General features: G+C 39.4%; 1 protein-coding gene across 1 annotated transcript; it reads right to left on the bottom strand.

Annotated features, from left to right (window-relative positions):
• Window positions 1-5,539: 5,539 nt before the first annotated feature.
• On the bottom strand, window positions 5,540-7,863 carry ZNF770 (zinc finger protein 770). The gene has a single exon (XM_009493275.2). The coding sequence runs from the start codon at window positions 7,861-7,863 to the stop codon at window positions 5,677-5,679; it is 2,187 nt and encodes a 728-aa protein (XP_009491550.1). The 3' UTR covers window positions 5,540-5,676.
• Between the last annotated feature and the right edge of the window lie 13,515 nt (window positions 7,864-21,378).

Below are 21,378 nucleotides of genomic sequence, written 5' to 3'. Positions count from 1 at the left end.
TCTGAGCTCATGACTAGAGAAAAATATGGTTAATTCAGCAACCCAGCTGCTTTTATATCCCAGAATAGCAAGCAGTGCCTCTAGTGAAGGAGGTGGGGAAATACGGGAGTTTATGTCATTCTTAGCTTTCTGTTGCTGGGCACACATTTGGGTAACAGCTCAAGTCAGAGCAGACTCTGGGCTATTTTAATTCTCTTCAGAGACTTTTAGCTAGGTTCCTACCAACTGGAGCAGAACAGTGGTACGAACATAAGAGACCAATGGCCAGTAAAGCTCTAGAAATACTTGCTAGAAATCCTGTGAGAGGCTGTGAGGTGATAAAATTTCTATGGCGCAAAAAATATAATGTGAGATAAATCTGTTTGGTGGAGGAACATGAGGCCTTCATCACTGAAATGAGATTCTAAGGCAAATAATTTCCTTTCTGCTAGTGCTAGCATGAGAAACGTTACAGAAAGTTGAGTCTATTTGCAGAATCATTGTAAAAGTAGATTCTCGATCACCTATCCTTTCTCACGATACAGAAAAAAGTACAGATTGCAGACAAAACCAGAAGCATATCTAATATGCAGCATAAAACTTAATCAAGAGAGAACAATTCTGAGATGCTGAGAGCTAGCTCCAGTCTCCTAAAGCTTTCATCCTTGCCTTCGTCCACATTTTCTAGACTTTTGGGAGACATTTCCATTAGCATGTAAGGATTTTAAGAGAGGATAAAATGGCAATAAAACAGAATACCTACTGGAAACAGCAAAAGTCACACTGGTGTAATACCAAAAAATAATTTATTAACTTTTAATAATTTCTTTTACTGAAAAAGGCCTTTTACTGTGACATAAACTAAAATATTACGCAACAAATCACTTTAGCCTATTGGCAAATGCACATTTTCTCTCTGCTAGTTGCACTAGCATCAGACACACTATTTGATGCCTGAGGGAATTCTTTTGAAGCTATTCTCACTACCCAAGTACCTGCTGTTATTAAGACCCAGAGTATAAAATACAAGATAAAGTGCACTACAGCAAACAAGGCTGCCAAGATACTAATCCAAGGTTGCTCTCAATGTCATGAAAAAATCATGTTTCGACCTTAAAAATTATCCTCAAATTGACTGAGACACTTGAGGTGTCTAGATGGCTTAGCAGATTTCTACTCAGTTTAGTAGGACTGCATTGTCATTAATCGGAATCTCTCTGCTCAGCTGTATTTTCAGGATCCTCTTAGAATCAAAATAAAGTAGAAACTGAGAAAATCACCTGAGTCTCTGTAACTCAGCAAGCTACTTTTGCAAACACATACTAAGCATTAAAGTTTATAGTCTTAAAAAAAATGCAGAAATAAAATAATGCAAATTTGCATACCAGGAAGATAGTGTTTTCCTTGATGTCAAAAGTACAGTGGATTAGCAATACAAACGGGAGACAGCATGTGTAGTTGGTTTCTTTAGCTTAGGAATAGAATTTTACTTTTTTATATAGCAGTGCCCACATAATTCTCTCTATTGCCCTCCTTCATTATGTCAGCAAGGCACATTCCAGTGCCACATCTGGTGAAGCAGCCCTAGGGAAAACTGGATAGGCACCATTTCCATATGCTCTTACTACCTGACATACCCAGACCACCTTCAGTGGAGAATGACAGGTCAGTCTACATCATAGCCAGTCAGCTTCTCACATCATGCACTCACATCCTCCGGCACCACTTCGCATGCCATGGCAGCACACGCGCAACAACCGGCTCCATTGCTCTCCGTAAGTCACATACAGGGTTTCACAGATCTGTACAAACTGGGACCAGGGACACTGGAGAGATTCCAGTGAAGAGGAAAAATTTCAGCCGCATATCCAAACTATGTCAGGCGTATAGCAGAATCAAGTCACACATTAGCATATCCAGGAAGCAGACAGGAACTAGAATGGCAGAGTACAGAAGTAAAACAGCATTCAAAGACTTGTGGTAACTCAGGGCAGACATGATGACACTTTCAGGTTAGAATGGCAGTTTCTGAACAATGAAATGATCAATTCTGCTTGCAAGTGATTTTGTTGGCATAAGGCTGATTTCTCCTTCACTTGCATGGACTTTAAAGATTCACTTTTTTAACAGATGCTAAAAAAAGATGCTGTTTAAAAGCTGCTTGGCAGAACTAGTCATATGAAGTACTACAATTAATTTGCTCAACCTGGAGAAAATAAGGTATAGGACAGCATAGAAAAATCACTTCTGCAATTTCATTTTTCCTTATGATAACTGCCTCTCAGACACATCCCATCCATAGCCATCAGACCATAAAACTAGGCTATTAAGTTAAAACTTGCACTTTAAAAATCCACAAAACCTTGTGCTAGGAATATGAACCGTGACCCCTTTAGTTACTTAGGAGATCTAGGCATTTTCAACATTATTACAAGGGGCCATTAGAAGGACCAAATCCATAGCCTTTATTGATTTAAGAGTCATCCAACTGTACTTATCTAAGTGTTACTCAAGTGAGCTACTGTTGTGAGATGATGACTTTCAGAGTTTTACATTTATACTAGAAGGCAGCCAGGAAAACTAAACGTTAGATCCAGCATCTCAATTTGAAGCCTAAGGTCACATTAACTTCAATTAAGTTTCTTTTGTGTCTATCTTCCATTTGCCTCAGTAACTTTTCTTGTTGGTTCGAGGTATAATAGCGAAAGCAGATCACAGACAAGTGAGAAACCAAACACTCAGTGAGAAGCAGCTACAAAAGTGATTAAACAGTTTTTCTGTGGTTTATGTTTTTTTCCCTTTTGAATTTTTCCTTAGGCATATATAGGAATACTTACGTATATATTTTTCAAGTTTTGACTTTCTGCAAACATTGTAAGGATAGCACAGCAACCAAAATCATAAACATTTTAAAGTTATCCATAGCCACATTTCCTAGATAGAAAATGGATGATGTGATCAGTTAGTACTGCAGTTCCAGTGAATGTACTATTGCATACCTTGTTTGTCTTTAAAAAAATCCCTTTTACCTTTTTCTGCTTCTTTTAAAATATTTGACCCTTCTTTTACGCCACGTAGAACTACCTCAAAGCTGAATCAATGCAGTTTGAGAAGTTCTTCTTGGGGGGAGCTCACTATTAATGCAGGAGGACCCACTGTTTTCCTGTTTACAATATGCTTTGGTTCTGCGTATAGTCTTAAAAAAATCCACTACTTCAGTACTATGAGATGACTACTATTAGCCATCAGCTCATTCTAACAAAACCACAGGCAATGTCTCCGCCACCAAGGATACTTCAAGGATTGATGGCTTGAACTTGCCTTGAAGCGTTATGGAAAATGACTAACATACTAATGAACATCACAAAGTGTTACTGTTAACACTGAGAAAACCATTCTAGCTCAAATTCTCAAAGGCACTTGGAGAATTTTACTGTTAACTTCAAAAGAGACAGGATTTCAACCTTAGATTTCTTTCTCCTGACTCTTAGAAACCACTTTACCCCTTTCTAGCTAGTTTATGCTATAATCTCCCTAAAATCATGAATTTGTACTGACACAAAACTTTTCATAAAGGTGTAGAGAGCCAGAGAAACAAAATGGCCTGTGCTGCCCTTCTGAAATCCCATGGAGCCCAAAGATTACATTAGTTTCCAAATTAATCAGACAGTAACACTTCCCGCACATGTCTATTCATCCCTGAAAAGCTGCTTTCTGTATTACCTTCCCCTTGTTTTACTCAAATTGGTATTTTCAAAACATACCAAGTTCAGTGTTCTCTAACCATTACTCTCAAACATAGCATTTTTAAAATGACTGTGACTCCTTAAGAAAGATCTTATTATCTTTAAACATATTTCTATTTTATAACAACAAATATCTGAAGCAAAACCTATTGTTCCAACATGCAAAGTTAGTTATTTTGATGTGTAGTCTTAAACTCTTCTGCATATTGAATGTTATGTAGTTTCAAAACTCTGGTTTGCACATAGAGTATACAATAAAAGTACAATATAAATAAAATAGTTTATTACAAGTATTTTAAAAGAGCTCTACAATACACTTTCAAAACATTTTATACAGTATTCTGTCTTTCAATATGAAACAATTCACATAGGGAGAAAAGATCTCAATATGTAACTATAGTCATTATTAACGTACTGAATTCATCTGTCATACAAAAATCATAGTAACTACAGACTGCTTCTGCGTATCTTTCCTGGTTTTATTCTCTCTGAAAATGGGAAAGAATAACACGTATGAAAATGAAATAAAAACTCCCTTTACCCTTCACTTCATTTATACCAAATACTACAAAGCTCATGCCACAGCAAAATCTAGATAACCACTTCAAAATCAAAAAAAGAAAATCAAAACCATTTTACTTAAATAAATATGGATCTATTTAAATACTGAAAAGAATGTCATGTATCTTACAGATATGTTAATTTAGAAATAGGATTAAAAACTTCAGGTTTCAGCTATTCAGAAGCTGCATAACAAAGGAAAATATCCTAAAAGGTAGTTTTTGCAGAGGAAAAAAAAGAAACAAACTTCATTCTTGTTCATAATGAAAAAAGCTCCACAGCACTTACACTTTTTGCCAGCCCCACAGGCATAATGGGCAAAGCTCTCTACTTACCAGAAAGTATAACTACAGATTCTATTAATACAAAATTGGAATTACTTAATTTGAGCTAAAAGTCATTTTCAGTCTCTTATATTTAATGTAATGAGAACATGAATTCCCGACAAAACTTCTTGTCTGAGTTATTATCATATCTTAGAGAACATTTCTTTTACTGGTGCAATATGTACCTTAGAAGGAAAGGAGACTGGAACAGATAGTAAGCCCACTTGTAATATTAATGATAATTTCTTGTCCTCTTTTTGCCAACTCATACAATACCGAACTATTTTTCTGCAAGAAAAAAGCTAGAAAAGGCAAGGGATATACAAAGAAGTGGAGATAATGAAGTGGTGAAATGGATTAATTGATTACAAACCCTGCTATTTTAGCATTGTCTACTTATATTTTATCATAAAAAGGGAAAAGATCTAATTCTTCATCCACAGATCTCCAAGCACATTACAAAGCAGTTAAATTTTTTATCAGCTGTTCTATAATGTCACATCAACATTTTTTCTCATTAAACTTTTTCCCCTTTTTCTACTTTCTTCTTTTTTGCATCTTTTATCTAAAAATAACCATTATTTTTTTTTAAAGTATGAAAAAAATACAGCAAGTGTCCTTTGTTTGCAACATGTAGGGAACCAGAAGAAAGTAAAAGGGCTATTTTTTCTGTATTCTGGAAATTACCTTTTTATCTTTACTTTTCTGGTAGTTATCATTGGACAGCATGATGTCATAAAATATGGGAAAAGGTATAATTTTTAAAATATCTGATTCATAGAGCACTGCAGACTGCTGCAAAACTATTAATACAGTAAGAATATGTATTTATAAATTAATTTAGGAAAAGAAATGCAAAGTGGCTTTTTTGTTGCTTTTTTTTTTGTTTGTTGTAAATAGCTCACATTCATCACAAATTATATCAAGTAGACAGTTCTGAAGACAGTAAATTAACTCTTTACTAGGTCATCTCTGTAACAGTAAAAGATAATCCCTTTCAGTCAATTTTCGGTCTAACATAAGCCTTTTAATAATTATGCAACCAAAAATTTTAATATAAAATTTCATAGGGCATTATCCAGTTTTGATAAAGATATATTCTCCGGTTGTTGCTCAGTGGAACTCAGCTTTAAGCTCTCTTTAAAGTGAATAAGGTGATGTCTTTTCAAATGTGGGGCCTGTCTGAAATTTTTACCACAAACTAAACATTCAAATGGCTTCTGTCCAGCATGCATTAGGTAATGTCTTTCAAGCTTAGAAGGTGATTTAAAAGTTTTAAAGCAGATACTGCATTGATACAATTTGTTAACAACTTCGCTTTTTTCCGTACCTTCAGAAAAATCATGCCAATAGCTGTAACAGCTTTGCTCCGTTTCCAGCATTTTACTACACAAATACGGCTGTGTGTTTCTTCTGCTAGTGTCAAGAACAAAGTCCCCTGACTCAATTTCAACTTTGATTTCAGCTGCTTGGTTTGACTGAATCAGCTCAAATTCTTGAAAGCCAGATGCCTGCGAAGGTGTTTGAGAATAACCCGAATAACCCACGGGCTGAGAAGACTTAAATTCAATGTGATCTCCCTCATGACTGAAAAGTTTGTTCAGGTTTTCAAATTCTACCTGGCAAACGTGGCTTTTATAGGATCTCTTTTCAGTATGGGTGAGCTGATGTCTTTTTAAGTGAGCTGACTGTCTAAATGTCTTCCCACAAACATTACAGCCAAAGGGCTTCTGTCCCGTGTGTATAAGATAGTGTCTTTGAAGTTTGGATGAAGACGGAAAGATTTTTTCACATCTGTCACATTTACACACTTTGTGTCTGTTATGTATATTTTTAGCAGAAGCTGAAAAAGCACAGTGAAGTACTTCTGGATTGTCAAAGAAACCAGCATCTGATGAACCATAAAAAGCGTCATCTTTATTATGCAGTGAATCATTGATTTTTAACATGCTTTCACCAGTAAGCATACCTTTTAAATTAATTCCAAAGTCATGAGGTTGCGGGTGCTCTTGCCAAGGTAATGGCAGAGCAAACTTTCTTTTCATCCGATTACTAAGTGCCTTGTGCACGTCAAGCTTACTATGGCAATCCTTGAAAGGTTTAGTGGAAGCATGCTCATCAGAACGCTGATCTCTAGCTGCAACCAGGTCAGGACTTTTAAAGTGACCCGATTTTATTTTTTTTCTGTCAGTCAGAGAAAAATCTGTTGCTTTTCCTCCAGTACGCTTCAGCTTCATCAGGATCTTACTTTTCATGCTGACTCTGTGGCTGCATGCTGTTGTACCATTATTTGAATTTTTGCCATCTCTCAGGTAACATTTGTGCAAATTTAGAACCTGCTCTGTTTCAAAACACTGCTCACATGTTGGGCACTGAAAGGGTACAATATAAATCGAGTGAACATCATGTGGGTCATTCTCCTGTGCCTTGTAAGTGTCAGCGTTCTCAAGACTATCCCTCTTTCGTTCCAACAGGTGCTGTGGTCTGGGATATTTAAGAGTCTTCGCTTTGCATAAAATATTGGGGAAAGTCTTATTTCTGGCATGGAGCTGTTTGTGCTTCATGAGTTTGCTCTGTATTTTAAACCCCTTCTGACAAAAGCAGCACTGAAAAGGCCTTTCTTCTGTGTGTGTGAGCTGATGGATTTTCAAGTGCGTTGACTGTCTGAAAGATTTACCGCATGAAGAACACTTAAAGGGTTTCTGGCCAGTGTGAATAAGGAAGTGTCTTTCTAGCTTAGATCTTGACGGAAATGTCTTGTTACACGATTCGCAAGCATGAGTTTTCTTTCTCCTTCTGGTACCATGTAGATGATCTGCCTTCAGGCACTGATGCAGCATCCACCTCTCTTCAGTTGTAAAAGACTTCCAGCACACAGAACATCGAAATATGCCATAAGCGGCCCTGTCTTGCTCAAAATTCACAGAGTTTTCTGCTTGCTTTGTATCATTCTGACAATTTTCATTATGAAGCTGCTGATGCTTTAAGAAAGTGATTAAGTTTTTGAAGTTTCTATGACAAACAATACACTTAAAGGGCAAATTATGGGTTAACTGATGCCTCTCCAGGTGGACTAGCTGCCTAAATGTTTTATGGCATACATGACATTCAAATGGCTTTTGACCAGTATGTATCAGATAATGCCTAGCTAATTTTGATGGAGTTTCAAACTGTTTACAACAAATGTCACAAATATATGGCTTTTTCTTGGGTATCCTGTCAGCTGTTACACACTGCTGAACTTTTAACATTTTTAAAAAGCAATTACACCTTGCCTACTGTTAGTTTCTTCAGATAGGTATTTCAAGTGAAACCATCAATTGCACACTAAGATGGAAGACTGTAGAGGCAGCAAATTTTCTTAGGAGAGAGATTCTTAAATCCCACAGGTCCCTAAAATAAGAAAGAGAGTATTATTTTAGCCTATATTAATACATAATTGCCTAAAGTTGTCTTGTTTTCTACATAAGAGACCAAAAGCATCTAGATTAGTATACTCCTGATTTAACTTAGCTTAAAATGCTTTCCTTATAACAGAGTAATCACCCGTTATGTTACATGATACAGAAAAACTAGAGTACTTTGCACAAGAAACAAAACAAGTTTAAGTCATCTGTGCTGTAACACAGCTATTGTTTAGTCCTGCATGTTACTTCCAAATAATATACAGTCCAGCTACATTATGATATTTAGGTTATATACAAATAAAGCACATTCTTAAAAAAAAAAAAAAAACAAAACCACCACAAAAAACTTAATGCAATAAATTTCTTTCCTACAGCAGTAATTCTAACTCCCAGATATAATATTTACGAAGATAAGAGAAAGAGGTAAGAACTAGGGATTCTTGGGCTTTAGAAATAAAAATTAAGTGCATACAGTGTTAGTAAGAAGTAAAAAGTAACAGTACATTGAAACTAAGTACAAAGTTACTATTACAATACATGGAAACCAAGTACAGAGTTACTATTCACATTTCCGCATCTTATCAACTGTATCCGGAAGTAACAGTAGTATAATAATTTTTGCTTTATCTGGAAGTGGCTAACACCAGAACCAGTCAGCAAGAGCACCACACTAACCATAAACTACGACCCGAACAAGAATACTCCCCAGAACAAGGATGAACACAGGCTGTGTTTACTATCTCACCACAGAGCTACAATAGCAGAGTTGTCATACCTACCCATGTGTATACTCTGAGGTCATCATGTATATAGAGGTTGTCACCATAATTCATCATAATTAATAAATATTTTAGTCTAAACCAAAATCATGAAATAGTCAGATTTAATTTTTCTTGAATTTTCAACAGACAAAACATACTTGGACAAGCTACTGTGTCTCAGCTAAGGCATAATTAGTTGCAAACAAGAAACCATAACTTTGGAAGTACCTGGATGCATGAAAAGTTATTAAAATATTCATAGGAACAGCTAGAAAGGACCTCAAGCAACCATTTAGTCCAAGCCTTTCACTGTGAAGCCACCTCATATCTAGACAGCCTCCAAAGTGGTCTTAACTTCTGCTGAAGGAGGCTCCTTAATCTCAGCAGGGCTGTTCCTGCTCCAATGCATCACCCTCTCACAATGCTCTTCCTTGCACTCATCTGAGCCTTTCTTTACTACAGTTATTTTCATTGTCCTTCCCCCTGTGAAGCTGAAAAATAACTAAAAAGTGTTCTCTGTCACAACTTTATGTATTCCAAGTCTCTTTTCTCTCCTCTTTTTTTTTTAAACCAGGAAAATTCTGGGGTTTCTAAGTGTTGCTTCTAGATCCATTTAAGAAAAAAAAAAAAAGGGAAAAAATAAAAAAAAAAGATTGGTCTTTTTAGTTATCTCTGGACTAATTTCAATTGGTCACATCCTCCCTAAACTGCAGTATCTAAGACAGATCAAATATTCTAGTCCACAAGAATAGTAAGAACAACAGAATAAAAATACCTCTATGGTATTACCTATATCCCCTTATAAAAGAGAAAAGGGATGAAGGGATGGAGGGAGCAAACTTTAAAGCAACAGCATAATAGTTAGGACTTACAATAACTTTGTATAACACAATACATTTCTACTAACTATAATTTGTGGTATTTTGATACTACATCTCACAAGTTGTATATTCTTTCTACATACCAGCAGAATAAAAAATAATTTATTCAGTGTCTCTAAAAGCCCTGTCTCTTCACAAAGAGTTAATATCCCCAGTTTTTAAAAATTCAGAGATATCTGAAAAGTTCTTTCAAGTCATTGCAAAGAATAAAAGCCTACTGCAATTTAAAGCAAGTTACAATGAGATTCAAGACATTTGCACAAAAGACTGAAAATATATGGTGAATCAAGATTTTTCTTAAGATTAATGGAAAGAAACCTGGTCATCTGGTAGGATTGTTCTACCTCTAATAGGTATGTTCGTATATAATTGTGGGCCTTATTTAATGACTTGTGGATGTATGCCTTAGATGCAGTTGTCACTACACTGAGGAATTACCCAGTCTCACCGAAATTGTTCGGGATAGGACTTATCAATTATATGAAGCAGTTGAGAAAGTCAACCTTTCCTTTCCTATTCTCTTTTCCTGTAGAATTTTTAACAGCTACTCAGTTTCAGTCGTCTTTTGAAGATGCAAGAAAACACAACACTCTTAGGAGATGCCCTTTTCCTCCCAGTTGTTGTCACATCACATGAAGGCAGGTAGTTTAGAGACAGTAAGTGTGTGACACCAAATGCTTTCTAGTTTGTGCTACCATGAAGCTAGAGACAGGTAGGCTGAGACAAGGCAAGAAGCTTCTCTGCTATGCTGGAAGTTTCCGTACAGCTCAAGGCAGCCTCCATTAGCAGGGAAGCAAAACCTCCTGAGAAAGAACTGTAAAGACTGATGAATTTTAGTTAACATACTGTCATACAGATCTAATTTACACATCAGGAAGGTGCTCAAATGGTATAGTGACATGCAAAGAAAAAAAGTCCAAAGTAAGAGACAGCTGTGGCATACAACACAAGGGATTTTGTATTTAGCTTATAAATTTTTTAAAGATTCTATCTGGTAAATAGGAGAATGCTCTGTAGTACAAGGTGTCAAAAGCAGAGTAGCACTTCTTGCTGTGGTCGTCTTGTCCTGTGAAAGACTAAAGGCTCAGATGAGGTAAACTTAGGGGATGCAGGGGAAGGAGAAAAGAGCTAAGATGGGCATTACTGTGTGGCCCAAATATATTTTCAAATCCTATTTACTAAGGACAGACTTCTCCACATCTATTTCAGGGTGCTCTATGCCTCGCACATCCAAGGAATAAACATGCTGCTCCTAAAGATCAAAGAGCAAAAGACAAGCTTGTAATATTGTCTCCTGCCAGCCTTGGAAGTACACAGGCTTGCCCCAATTAGAGTCAGAAAATGTACTTCCCTAAGCGATAAGGATTTAGTTTGTAGCATAGGTCCAATTTAATATTAGATTGACACTACTTTTCATCTTGGCTGCAAGGTCATACAGAAAAATAGAGTCAAGAAGTAATGCAGGCCATTGAAGGTCCACAGAGGACCCTCCTGAGTCTAGTATTATTTAATGGTTAAGTAAATATTATGTTTATTAATATTACAGATGGCAGCAAGCTGCAACAAAATAAAAACACGATGGAAGAAAATTCTGAATTCTAATCTGTCTTTACTAATCAGAGAAGTTTTTTGGGTTGGTTTGTTTGTTTGTTTTAAGAAAACCCATGAAACAAAAGCAAACCAAAAAAAACCCACAAAATGGGAAGGGAACTTTAATAAGAAGAAATGCAAGCTTTTCTATTTAGGCAGGAATAATCCACTGGAAGGGGAACAACTTACTATGTTTTAGTTGTGCATAAAAGACTGGGAGTCTAAGTCGGAGCAGAAGCTGAATATGCCGACAGCAGGCCATCCATACTAGGATGCGTAAACATAAGTAAAGTTTTGATAGCACATAGATCTTCCATATTACTCACTACTGTTTAGAATTCAGCTGCAGTACCCTTATCCAGTTTTGAATACTGCCCTTCAAATTGAGTCAAGTGTATGAACTAATTGGAATGAGTCCAGAGAAGAGGATCAAGAATGATCAGAGCTTAAATGCATAATATACAGGAAAAGATTAAAGTAACTGGGAATGTTTAAGTTAAAATAGAGAAGACCTGATTAAAAAGAACAACAACAAAAAACCCAAACCAAAACCAAATGTAACAGCCAGCTTTAAAGAAAACAGAAATAAGCTGTTCCCCAAGCCATTTATAGTTGTAACTAGAAATTGATTCAAATTAGAGCAGAGAGGATTCAAAGTACATTATTGTCCTTACAGTTGCAAAGTTTTTCTTTATGAGCATACAAATAAGTTGTGTGGGGAGATTGCTCTTCCTCCAATGCTGGAGGTCTCCAAAAAAGGTTGTACAAACATCTCGCAAATTCCCACACAGCCATACAGTTGATCCTATACAAGGATAATATTCTTGCTTGTTTTCCTACGACTCATAATATAATTCAAAACAAACGACTTAAGAACTGAAACTTCAATATATTTCCAAATTTGCCACTGAAGGATTCTTCTGCATTGTTATTCATTCAAATATATCCTCAAACCCTTGCGATAAGCTAATGCTTATAGCTTTCCAGACACAATTACAAGAAAACTAATTATAATAATGTGTGAAGAAACATAAGATGCCTCTTGTAACATTAACTACAAAACAGCCAAGTGAAAATCTAGCTGCTGATTTATGAAATACGTAGCATGCAACAGAGATAGGGACCTGAGCTCTGAGACAAACACGTTGCATGTTGGATTTCCTCACCAGCCCTCCTTAAGGAAAGGTTTAGATTGCTGCAACGGGTGAACAAATTTCACCAGAAATGTAACCTTCACCTGTAGTTACACAGAAATCAACATCACACATTACAGCTCCTCAAAGCTAACACCTCTCATTCCCCCCTGTTTTCCATGTACTTCTGTAAACATTTTCTGAAGCAAAACAAAAGATATATGACGGTGAAGCAGGGCTGGTTTAAGAACAAACCTAAAGTTCTGCTGAAGTGGCCCGAGACCCCCGGGAGTGACACCACCCCCCCACCCCTGCAGGACGCGCTTAAATCCAGTTAGAAACTTAAAAGCAGCCAGTGAGGCGGCTCTTACAGAAAGCAGACCGCGAGCAGGCACACAACGGCGGGCCGCTTTCCCACAGCAGAGAGCGGGCTCCCGGCTGGGGCTGGAGCAACGCCGGCCCGACCCGCCCGCCCAGCACGCAGGGCCACCCCCGCCCGCCGGCGAGGCGGGCCCGGCCCGGCCCGGCCCGGCCCGGCCCGGCCCAGCACAGCACAGCACGGCACGGCCCGGCCCGGCCCGGCCCCCGCGCCCGGCGATGCCCGAGGGCTCTGCCCCGACGCGCTGCACTGGCGGCCGGCAGCGCTGGGCCGGGGCCGGGGCCGGGGCCGGGACCGTGGCGGAGCCCGCAGCGGTGCTGACCGCCGGCCGAGGGGAAGGGCGGCAAGCGGAGGCGAAGAAGGGAGCAACCTGGAGCAGAAGAAGCAGCTACCACACCTCCACCTTCCTCATCCCTCCCGGCGTTGCTGCCGCCTAAACTCTTCCCCCCCGGATGGCAGCGGGACGCCTGGACGCCGGGAAACCGGGGCCGGAGCTTTCCGTTCCCCCGCGCAATCCGGCCCCGCCTTCCGCCGCTCTGAGGCGCCGGGCCGGGCTGCGGCCAGGCGGGGGCCGGGGCAGCCGCCCCTCCGCTTTTTTAAGTCCGGGCTGAAAACGCCCCGTCTCTGTTGATGAATTCTTGGTGACACGTTACTCCCTACAAATACGACATATTTTCTATCTCAGCATCCTAAAAGCAAATAACCGATTCCCGCTGGTTGTGGGGCCTGCAAGTAAAGCATGGCGGCGGAATTACCCTGTGTGATAAACGCGCCGTAAGGCCAAACCCTGCGGCCTGAAAGGCTGGGAAGTGGTGCTTGGAAGGGAAGGAGGAAACAGATATTTCTCTGGGAAGTCTAAAAAGACCTTCAATAACGTGTGCACACTAAAGAAACGGTTTTGCAGAGTTTGGCATCCTCCGCAGGAGCGAGGGGTGACGCAAGTGCAGGAGCTCATGGGCTGAAGGCGCTGAAGGACGGACAAGGGGGTCCCTGCAGTAGGCAGAGCCACCTCAGCGAGTGCAGCTTGGCTGAGGTTTCCTCAGAGGAACACCAGGCAAAGGGCTGAAAACATCCAGGAAAAGAGAGAAACTGTTTACAGTTGAGTCCTGCGTCCAGTTCTGAGGTCCCCGTCACAAGAAGGACAGGGACCTGTTGGAGCAGGTCCGGAGGAGGCCACTAAAACGGGCTGAGGGATGGAACACCTCAGGACAGGCTGAGAGAGTTGGGGTTGTTCACCCTGGAGAAGAGAAGGCTCTGGGGAGACCTTATTGCGGCCTTTCAATAATTAATGGGGGCTGATAAGAAAGATGGGGACAGACTTTTTACCACAGCCTGTAGAGACAGGACAGGGGGCAACAGTTTTAAGCTAAAATAGGGTAGATTTAGATCAGACAGAAGGAAGAGATATTTTACAGTGAGGGTGGTGAGACACTGGAATCCATTGCCCGGGCAAGCTGTGGATGCCCCATCATTGGAAGTGTTCAAGGTCAGGTTGGATGGGGCTTTGAGCTACCTGACCTAGTGAAAGATGACCCTGCCCACAGCAGGGGGTTGGACTAGATGATCTTTAAAGATCCCTGCCAACCCAAACCACTCTATGATTCTACCTCATAAAAGAACATGCAGATGGCAGAGCAAAGTGTAAGAGATTCACCATAAAAGTCTGTTCATAAAACACAAGGACATGGATGAGGCTGGTTAGGTTGTAGCCCCATTGGGACAGAGAAATTCCAGTCACCAGAGTTTTGACTCAGCCACCTGTCTGTACAGCTCAATGTGGACTCTATTAGTCAAATCTTAAATCTTTATTGAAATTTTCATATAAAAACAGATTTTTTTTTTTTTAAGAAATCTGCTCCAGCCCAGGAATTAGAGGGCCAGTGGAAGATCTCTTTTATGCTTTCCTCTCAAAAAAATACAACCCACCAAAACCCACAAAAATCCATCTTTTAAAAATCAGATCATTGATTAGACCACCTTTGTGAGTGAATTTGCAACACTGAAGACAAAACAAGTAATTCTATTAGATAACACTTTATTAAAGGTTCATTTTTTTAATATAGATGCATTTTCCCAAGAACTTTGCTTATTTTCCTTCTTTTGTTCATGCAGGCTGAAATTAAACAAAAATAATTATTTATATGTGCAGCATTTATTTCTTTGAAAAACATGAATGCCAGCTCACTCATACTTTTCCTTCAGCTGTCCTTTTTCCAAGATTCCACCTCTGTGTGATGGGTGAGGCTATGATCTGACTCTTAGCAGGAGGAATGGAAGAGGGCAGAACAGAACAGACAACCAATCAAAGATTTAAATCAGTGGAAGGCTGGACCCTTTGGTATAGTAGGGAGAAACACCCTAGAAACCGTCCTGGAGAGCAGCTGTGTTGGCACAGAACAGCTAATATGGCTCCATTGGATTTCTCTGGTGTCCAGCAGAAGAGGTGGCTGCAGTAATTTCTATTGTCTTTCTGCTCTGTGTGTTAAGTCCCCTCTCCCAGCCCTACTGGGAATTCAAGAGGCAATCGTGTATGCTAAGGAAATTCCCAACAGCGTGGCTGTTTCAAAGCTATTTGGATTAGGTTGGTGGAAGTCAAGGCTATAAGAAAGCTGAGAACCAGGTGGCAGTGAGGAACTCAGCTTACAAAGTGAAATTTCAGCTTTCTTTTCCAACATGTGCATGATCCAAATCCCTGCTACTCACAAAATAGTTCAGAAAAGGTCTGGCCGCATTTTGTCTTTTTTCAACACTAATGCAGAGAAAAGTTTTCACCCAGGTTTCTGTGCTGGGATATTTTGTTTGGTTTTGAGCTTTTAAGTTACCTTCAGATTGCTAACAGGCTACTCTAAACAGCCCCAATAAAGGATGTAGGTACGTAGTTGTCACTTAGATTGCGCTGGAGACCTCATCCTTGCCCAATCCTGTGCTCCTCACTCATGGGGCAGAACTCTTCGTACTTGCAATGAAACAAAGAGAAAAACAGAATCAGAGTAGTAATTGATGTCTCTCTCTTTTTAAAAAAGAATGAATTAACCTGGGAATCAGTCATCTTTCACTGATGTGCAGCTTGTGCAGTACAAGCCATTGCAGTATGATGCCAGCTGGTTAAACAATAATAAAACATAGATTTGATAATTATAATTCTGGGTTTGGATAGAAGATCCCTCACTGTTGATGAATAAAGATAGAAATCCTGTTGCTATATATAAAAAAATAATTTACTCATGAATTTTGTATACATTAATAAAAGAGAAGTTGGCAGCATTTACAGGCCTAAGCGTAAGATAATTTTGCAGGCCCTGGTATCTCTGCAGAACTGTCCTTGAAATGCATTTTTTGATATTTAGGAACAACTGTCTGTACAACAATCACTACTTCTTAGTTTAGCACTATTAGAAATCAAAACATTCTCATCACCGACAGTACTAAATAATATCTGACCTAGTTTGCAGCACATAAGCCAAATTTTAACACTACAGGACGAAGTTTATTTGCAGCTAAACTTAAATGCTCAAGGAATCAGCTTAAATAGTGTTGATCGTTACTTTAATAGCATATAGTCATTTATTAACCTCATTGAAAGACAGCCCAGTCTTGTAGTTAAAATGGGGATTGGGACAGCCTATAGCTGAAAGCTTGGAAAGACCATATGACCACAGGCAAGTCACTTAACCTTCTAGATATCAATTTCCCTGCTATAAAAAGTGCATAATATTTGCCACATGCATGTTATAAAGCTATTCAGAAAAATATGTAATAATTTAATAATTGCAGATCACCTGATTATATATCTTTTTTTTCTTTTTAAAGCATCTCTCTTATTTTAAAGTATATCCAGTTTTAGCAGTCTGTTGCTCATGAAACTTCTGGTCTGGTCTGAAGCAAGAAAGCTGCTGAGTTAGAATCATAGAATGCCTTGGGTTGGAAGGGACCTTTAGAGGTCATCTAGCCCAACCCCCCTGCAGTGAGCAGGGACAGCTTCAACCAGATCAGGTTGCTCAGAGCCCCGTCCAACCTGACCTTGAATGTTGCCAGGGATGGGGCCTCTACCACCTCTCTGGGCAACCTGTCCCACTGCTTGACCACCCTCGTTGTAAAAAATTTCTTTCTTGTGTCTAGTCTAAATCTATTCTTCTTTAGTTTAAATCCATTATTCCTTGTTCTGTCACAACAGGCCTTGCTAAAAAGATTCTCCCCATCCTTCCTGTAGGCCCCCTTTAAGTACTGGAAGGCCACAATAAGGTCTCCTCGCAGCCTTCTCTTCTCCAGGCTGAACAACCCCAACTCTCTCAGCCTGGCCTCATAGGAGAGATGCTCCAGCCCTCGGATCAGCTTGTGCCAATAACCTCAGTTATTGCCTCAGTTCAGCTTGTGCCCAATAACAAATTAATGTAGCTGATCCACAGCTGGTGTAGATTGTTGTTGCTCTCTTGATTTTAATAAATCTGTAGCAATGTATACCAGCTGAGGATCTGCTTGTATAGTTCTGGGAGTTAGCAGAGAGTGTAATCCAAAAATACTAAATTTGATCTTACAGCCCAATTATAACAAAACAGTTGAATTTATTCAATATGTTTTTGTAGAAAACCTGGTGAACACAGGGAATCAGTTATTTGCTTTTATGATGCTAAAGAATAAAATATGTGCGGTTGGTAGGAAATAATGTTGCAACATTGTAGCAACAATGCAAGACCTCCTAGGAGTGGAAAATGGTTTTATATTAAATCTAAACTGATTTCAGTCATTCATTTATACCTTCATCACATATCTTGGTTTTGGATATGCTTTTCTGTAACCTGACCGTAATTATTTTCACCATCCTGTCCCACACTGGCAAGTCATTGGGATTTACTCACAGCCCTTCGCCTCCTCATCTGGGTGTCCTGCCAAGCTGTAGGTAGATATGTGCTAGGATCTTGATGACCTGCTAATCGAGGTGCTTTTAATACATGCCTTTCTTGTAACTGTTCTCCAGCTGGTTTTTCCTTTTGATGCTTCCACACCCAGATATTGCTATTCATCCTCCATGCATACTAATCTTAACATTTCTGTAACAATTCTCTGCATACTGAGAATGTGCCAAATGTGCGTGTTTCAGTATACCTGTTATCCCTGGTTTATTTATCTAGATTAGGTTATATTTAATAGATAAATAAAAAAGGAGCATCCTGAAACAATCTGCATGATTGTTATCTGACTTGGCACTCAAGAGGTTAAACAGATCTGGCTCTACTGATAGCTATAGTGTTACATGTAAGATCCTTTTTTTAAATTCATTTTTTTCAAAGGAAAGAAAGCATAAGAAATCAACAATGAAAGAATTCCTAAACTTTCCTTAAAGAAAAATTGGACAAGGCTAGAACTGAATTTCAAGATCCTGAAATGCTGAATTGTCCCTTCATTTGTGAAAGAAAACTTCCCACTTGCTACAACATAAGCTATGTAACTCTCTAACCCTACTATTCTAAATGCACATTACTCCACTTGTTATAGAAGGCATGCTGTTTGGAGTAGGTAATTAACATCTTAGCATTAATGTTAACAAAAAATGAGTGATTGCTCTTTTTGTGGGTATATGCTGTAGTATATTGACATGGAAAACCAGACTTTGTTCAAATAAATTTCAATTCTCTTTAATTTTTGGAATTATAAGATTTTCCCTTAAAATACTGTGATGATGCCTCCTCAAACTGACAGTTGGCAATTCAATTACATGAGTTGCAGGGGCAGTCTGTGAGTTAACTGCAACACGTTATCATTAATGTTGTGTCTGCTTTTGTAAGGTGTTCTGTACTTTAAACACATGCTGTATATGCAATGTGTTACAGCGATTTCCCTGGTGTTATTTTTATTGAATTCTAGGCTAAATAGACACATACCAGAGTATATAACTTGCTAATGTGTCAATTAATGCCACCTCAGGGCTGAAGTAAATTGCAAAGACTTTTAAAACTGTGAGTATGCATTTCATGCTAGTTTTAGGTTTCTCCCTTTTTCTCTTGTCCTATTTTCTGCCCTTTTTTTTCCTAAATAGTCCATCTTCAAGCCTTCTGGTGCATAACAATGAATTGCCTTGAGGGGAGATAGTTGTTTAATGAATCTCAGAAATATGTATTCTACACGTGCAAGCATCATATTTTATTTGGTTAAGCACTATGTGTGGCAGAAGCTCCATAAATTTTCTCTGCATGCTCAAAACAAGAAGCAACCCTTAATGACATTTTCAAGAAAAGTAAACTTTATTCAACCAGACTTATAAAAAGCTAGAGCATCATCTCAAAAAAGAGAAATTTTAAAAGAATATGATGAAATTTTATAGGCAACACATTTAGTTCTGTGAAATACAAGAACAATTATATTTCTATACCTTTAAGATATAGTTGTGCCTAAATACAATCACTTCCATTAACTTTTTGGCTTTGTCCAGCAATATATTTTGCTTTGTCTAGCAGTATATTTCAGGATAAATTTCATATCTGGTATAGTGTATTTAAAACTGATACGCAAAACAGTTTATTTAGATGTTCATTTGTTGAGTAAAAAAACCACAAATTGCTGGCTCACAGCCCTTAATCTCTAGAATCCCTTAAGAATCCCTGCTTTGAAATTAGTTGCAGGCTCTATCAATTAAATCTGTTTAAATGGACAAATTTAATTACTACAGAAGAGCAATTGATTTTTAAATTACCACTGATTGCACAGTGGGTATCTCAGTGGGAAGACAGGTACATGCAGGCTCTCAAATGGAATCAATGTATTAATTAATCTACAGATTGACATACTCCATAGAAAGTTCCCCTTCTTTTCACCTCCTTCCTGTAGATTCATTTGTTTCAATTTAAAAGGAATTTCTGATGATCTAGAAGTGAAAAATTCAAATACAATGTAAAATTGCACATGCTGTGTATAATACGTAAGTTTTTGTTTCTGACTTTGCACATTTGGTGCCATTTGCGAGCCTCTGAGTGATAAAGCGTTCCTTACAACACTGAAACATTAAACTGTGCAATCATGCCAAGGTATATGTATGTATGCAGGAGTGGAGCTGAAAATTACTCTAAGTAAAATGGAAGTTAATTCCTTTAATGGAACCGGTAAAATGAACATAAACAAAAACAGAGCTGGAGAAAACAAACATCTCCTCAGTACTGTGTCCAGTGCTGGGCTCCCCAGTGTAAGAGAAGAGACGGACATACTGGAATGAGTCCAGCAAAGAGCCACTAAGATGATTAAGGAGCATCTGTTATATGCGGATAGGCTGAGAGAGCTGGGACTGTTTAGCCTCAGGAAAGGAAGACTTAGTGGTGATCTTATCAATGTGTATAAATACATAATGGGAGGGAGTAAAGAAGCTGGAGCCAGATTCATCTTGGTGGTGGCCACTGAAAGGACAAGAGGCACAGATTGAAATACAAGAAATTTCACCTAAACGTGAGAAAAAAAAACTTTTTTGCTTTGACAACGGTAAAACACTGGAAGAGGTTGCCCAGAGAGTTTGTGGAGTCTCCATCCTTGGAGATATTCAGGATCTGGCTGAACCTGTCCCTGAGCCATCTGCTCTCAGTGACCCTGCTTTGGCTAGAGGCTTGGACTCGATAATCTCCAGAGGTGCTTTCCAGCCTTAGCCATTGTGTGATTCTATGGATGTTGTTAACATGCTTAACATGTAAGGGAATTGTTGTAATATTTCATTTTGAAAACTGCTTTCTAGTCATGAAGCATGCAGGTTATCTTCAGAGTAAGTTGGTTTCTGAGGCCTATGTACTCAAGGAAGCATAAGCATCTACCTACCTACTAATATTGCACTTTCAGAGTAAGACACTGAATCCAGCTATATTGTATTATAACTTCTTGAGCCTGTGATTTCACTGCGAATCTTGATCTAAGTCTGCAAAGGACTTGAATTTTCCTGCATTGGTGTATTTGGCTTGCATGGCAAGGTTTTGGTAGCAGGGGGGCTATTGGGGTGGCTTCTGTGAGAAGCTGCTAGAGGCTTCCCCTGTGTCCGATAGAGCCAATGCCAGCCGGCTCCAAGACGGACCCACCGCTGGCCAAGGCCAAGCCAGTCGGTGACGGTGGTAGCACCTCTGTGATAACATATTTAAGAAGGGGTGAAAAAAAACTACCGGGATACAAACTATAGCCAGAGAGAGGAGTGAGAATATGTGAGAGGACCAACTCTACAGACACCAAGGTCAGTGAAGAAGGAGGGGAAGAAGGTGCTCCAGGTGCTGGAGCAGAGATTCCCCTGCAACATGTGGTGAAGACCCTGGTGAGGCAGGCTGTCCCCCTGCACCCCATGGAGGTCCACAGTGGAGCAGATGTCTACCTGCAGCCCATGGAGGACCCCATGCCGGAGCAGGTAGATGTGCCTGAAGGAGGCTGTGACCCCATGAGAAGCCTGCACTGGAGCAGGCTCCTGGCAGGACCTGTGGACCCGTGGAGAGAGAGGAGCCCACGCTGGAGCAGGTTTGCTGGCAGGGCTTGTGACCCCATGGGGGACCCGTGCTGAAGCAGTCTGCTCCTGAGGGACTGAAGCCCATGGAAGGGACACATGCTGGAGCAGTTCGTGAAGAACTGTAGCCCGTGGGAGGGACCCATGACGGAGCAGTTCA

Source organism: Pelecanus crispus, chromosome 6 (genome assembly GCF_030463565.1).
Source record: "Pelecanus crispus isolate bPelCri1 chromosome 6, bPelCri1.pri, whole genome shotgun sequence".
In the NCBI taxonomy this organism is placed as follows: Eukaryota; Metazoa; Chordata; class Aves; order Pelecaniformes; family Pelecanidae; genus Pelecanus; species Pelecanus crispus.
The sequence above is the reverse complement of the archived record's forward strand: the minus strand, read 5'-3'. Positions and strand labels throughout refer to the sequence as shown.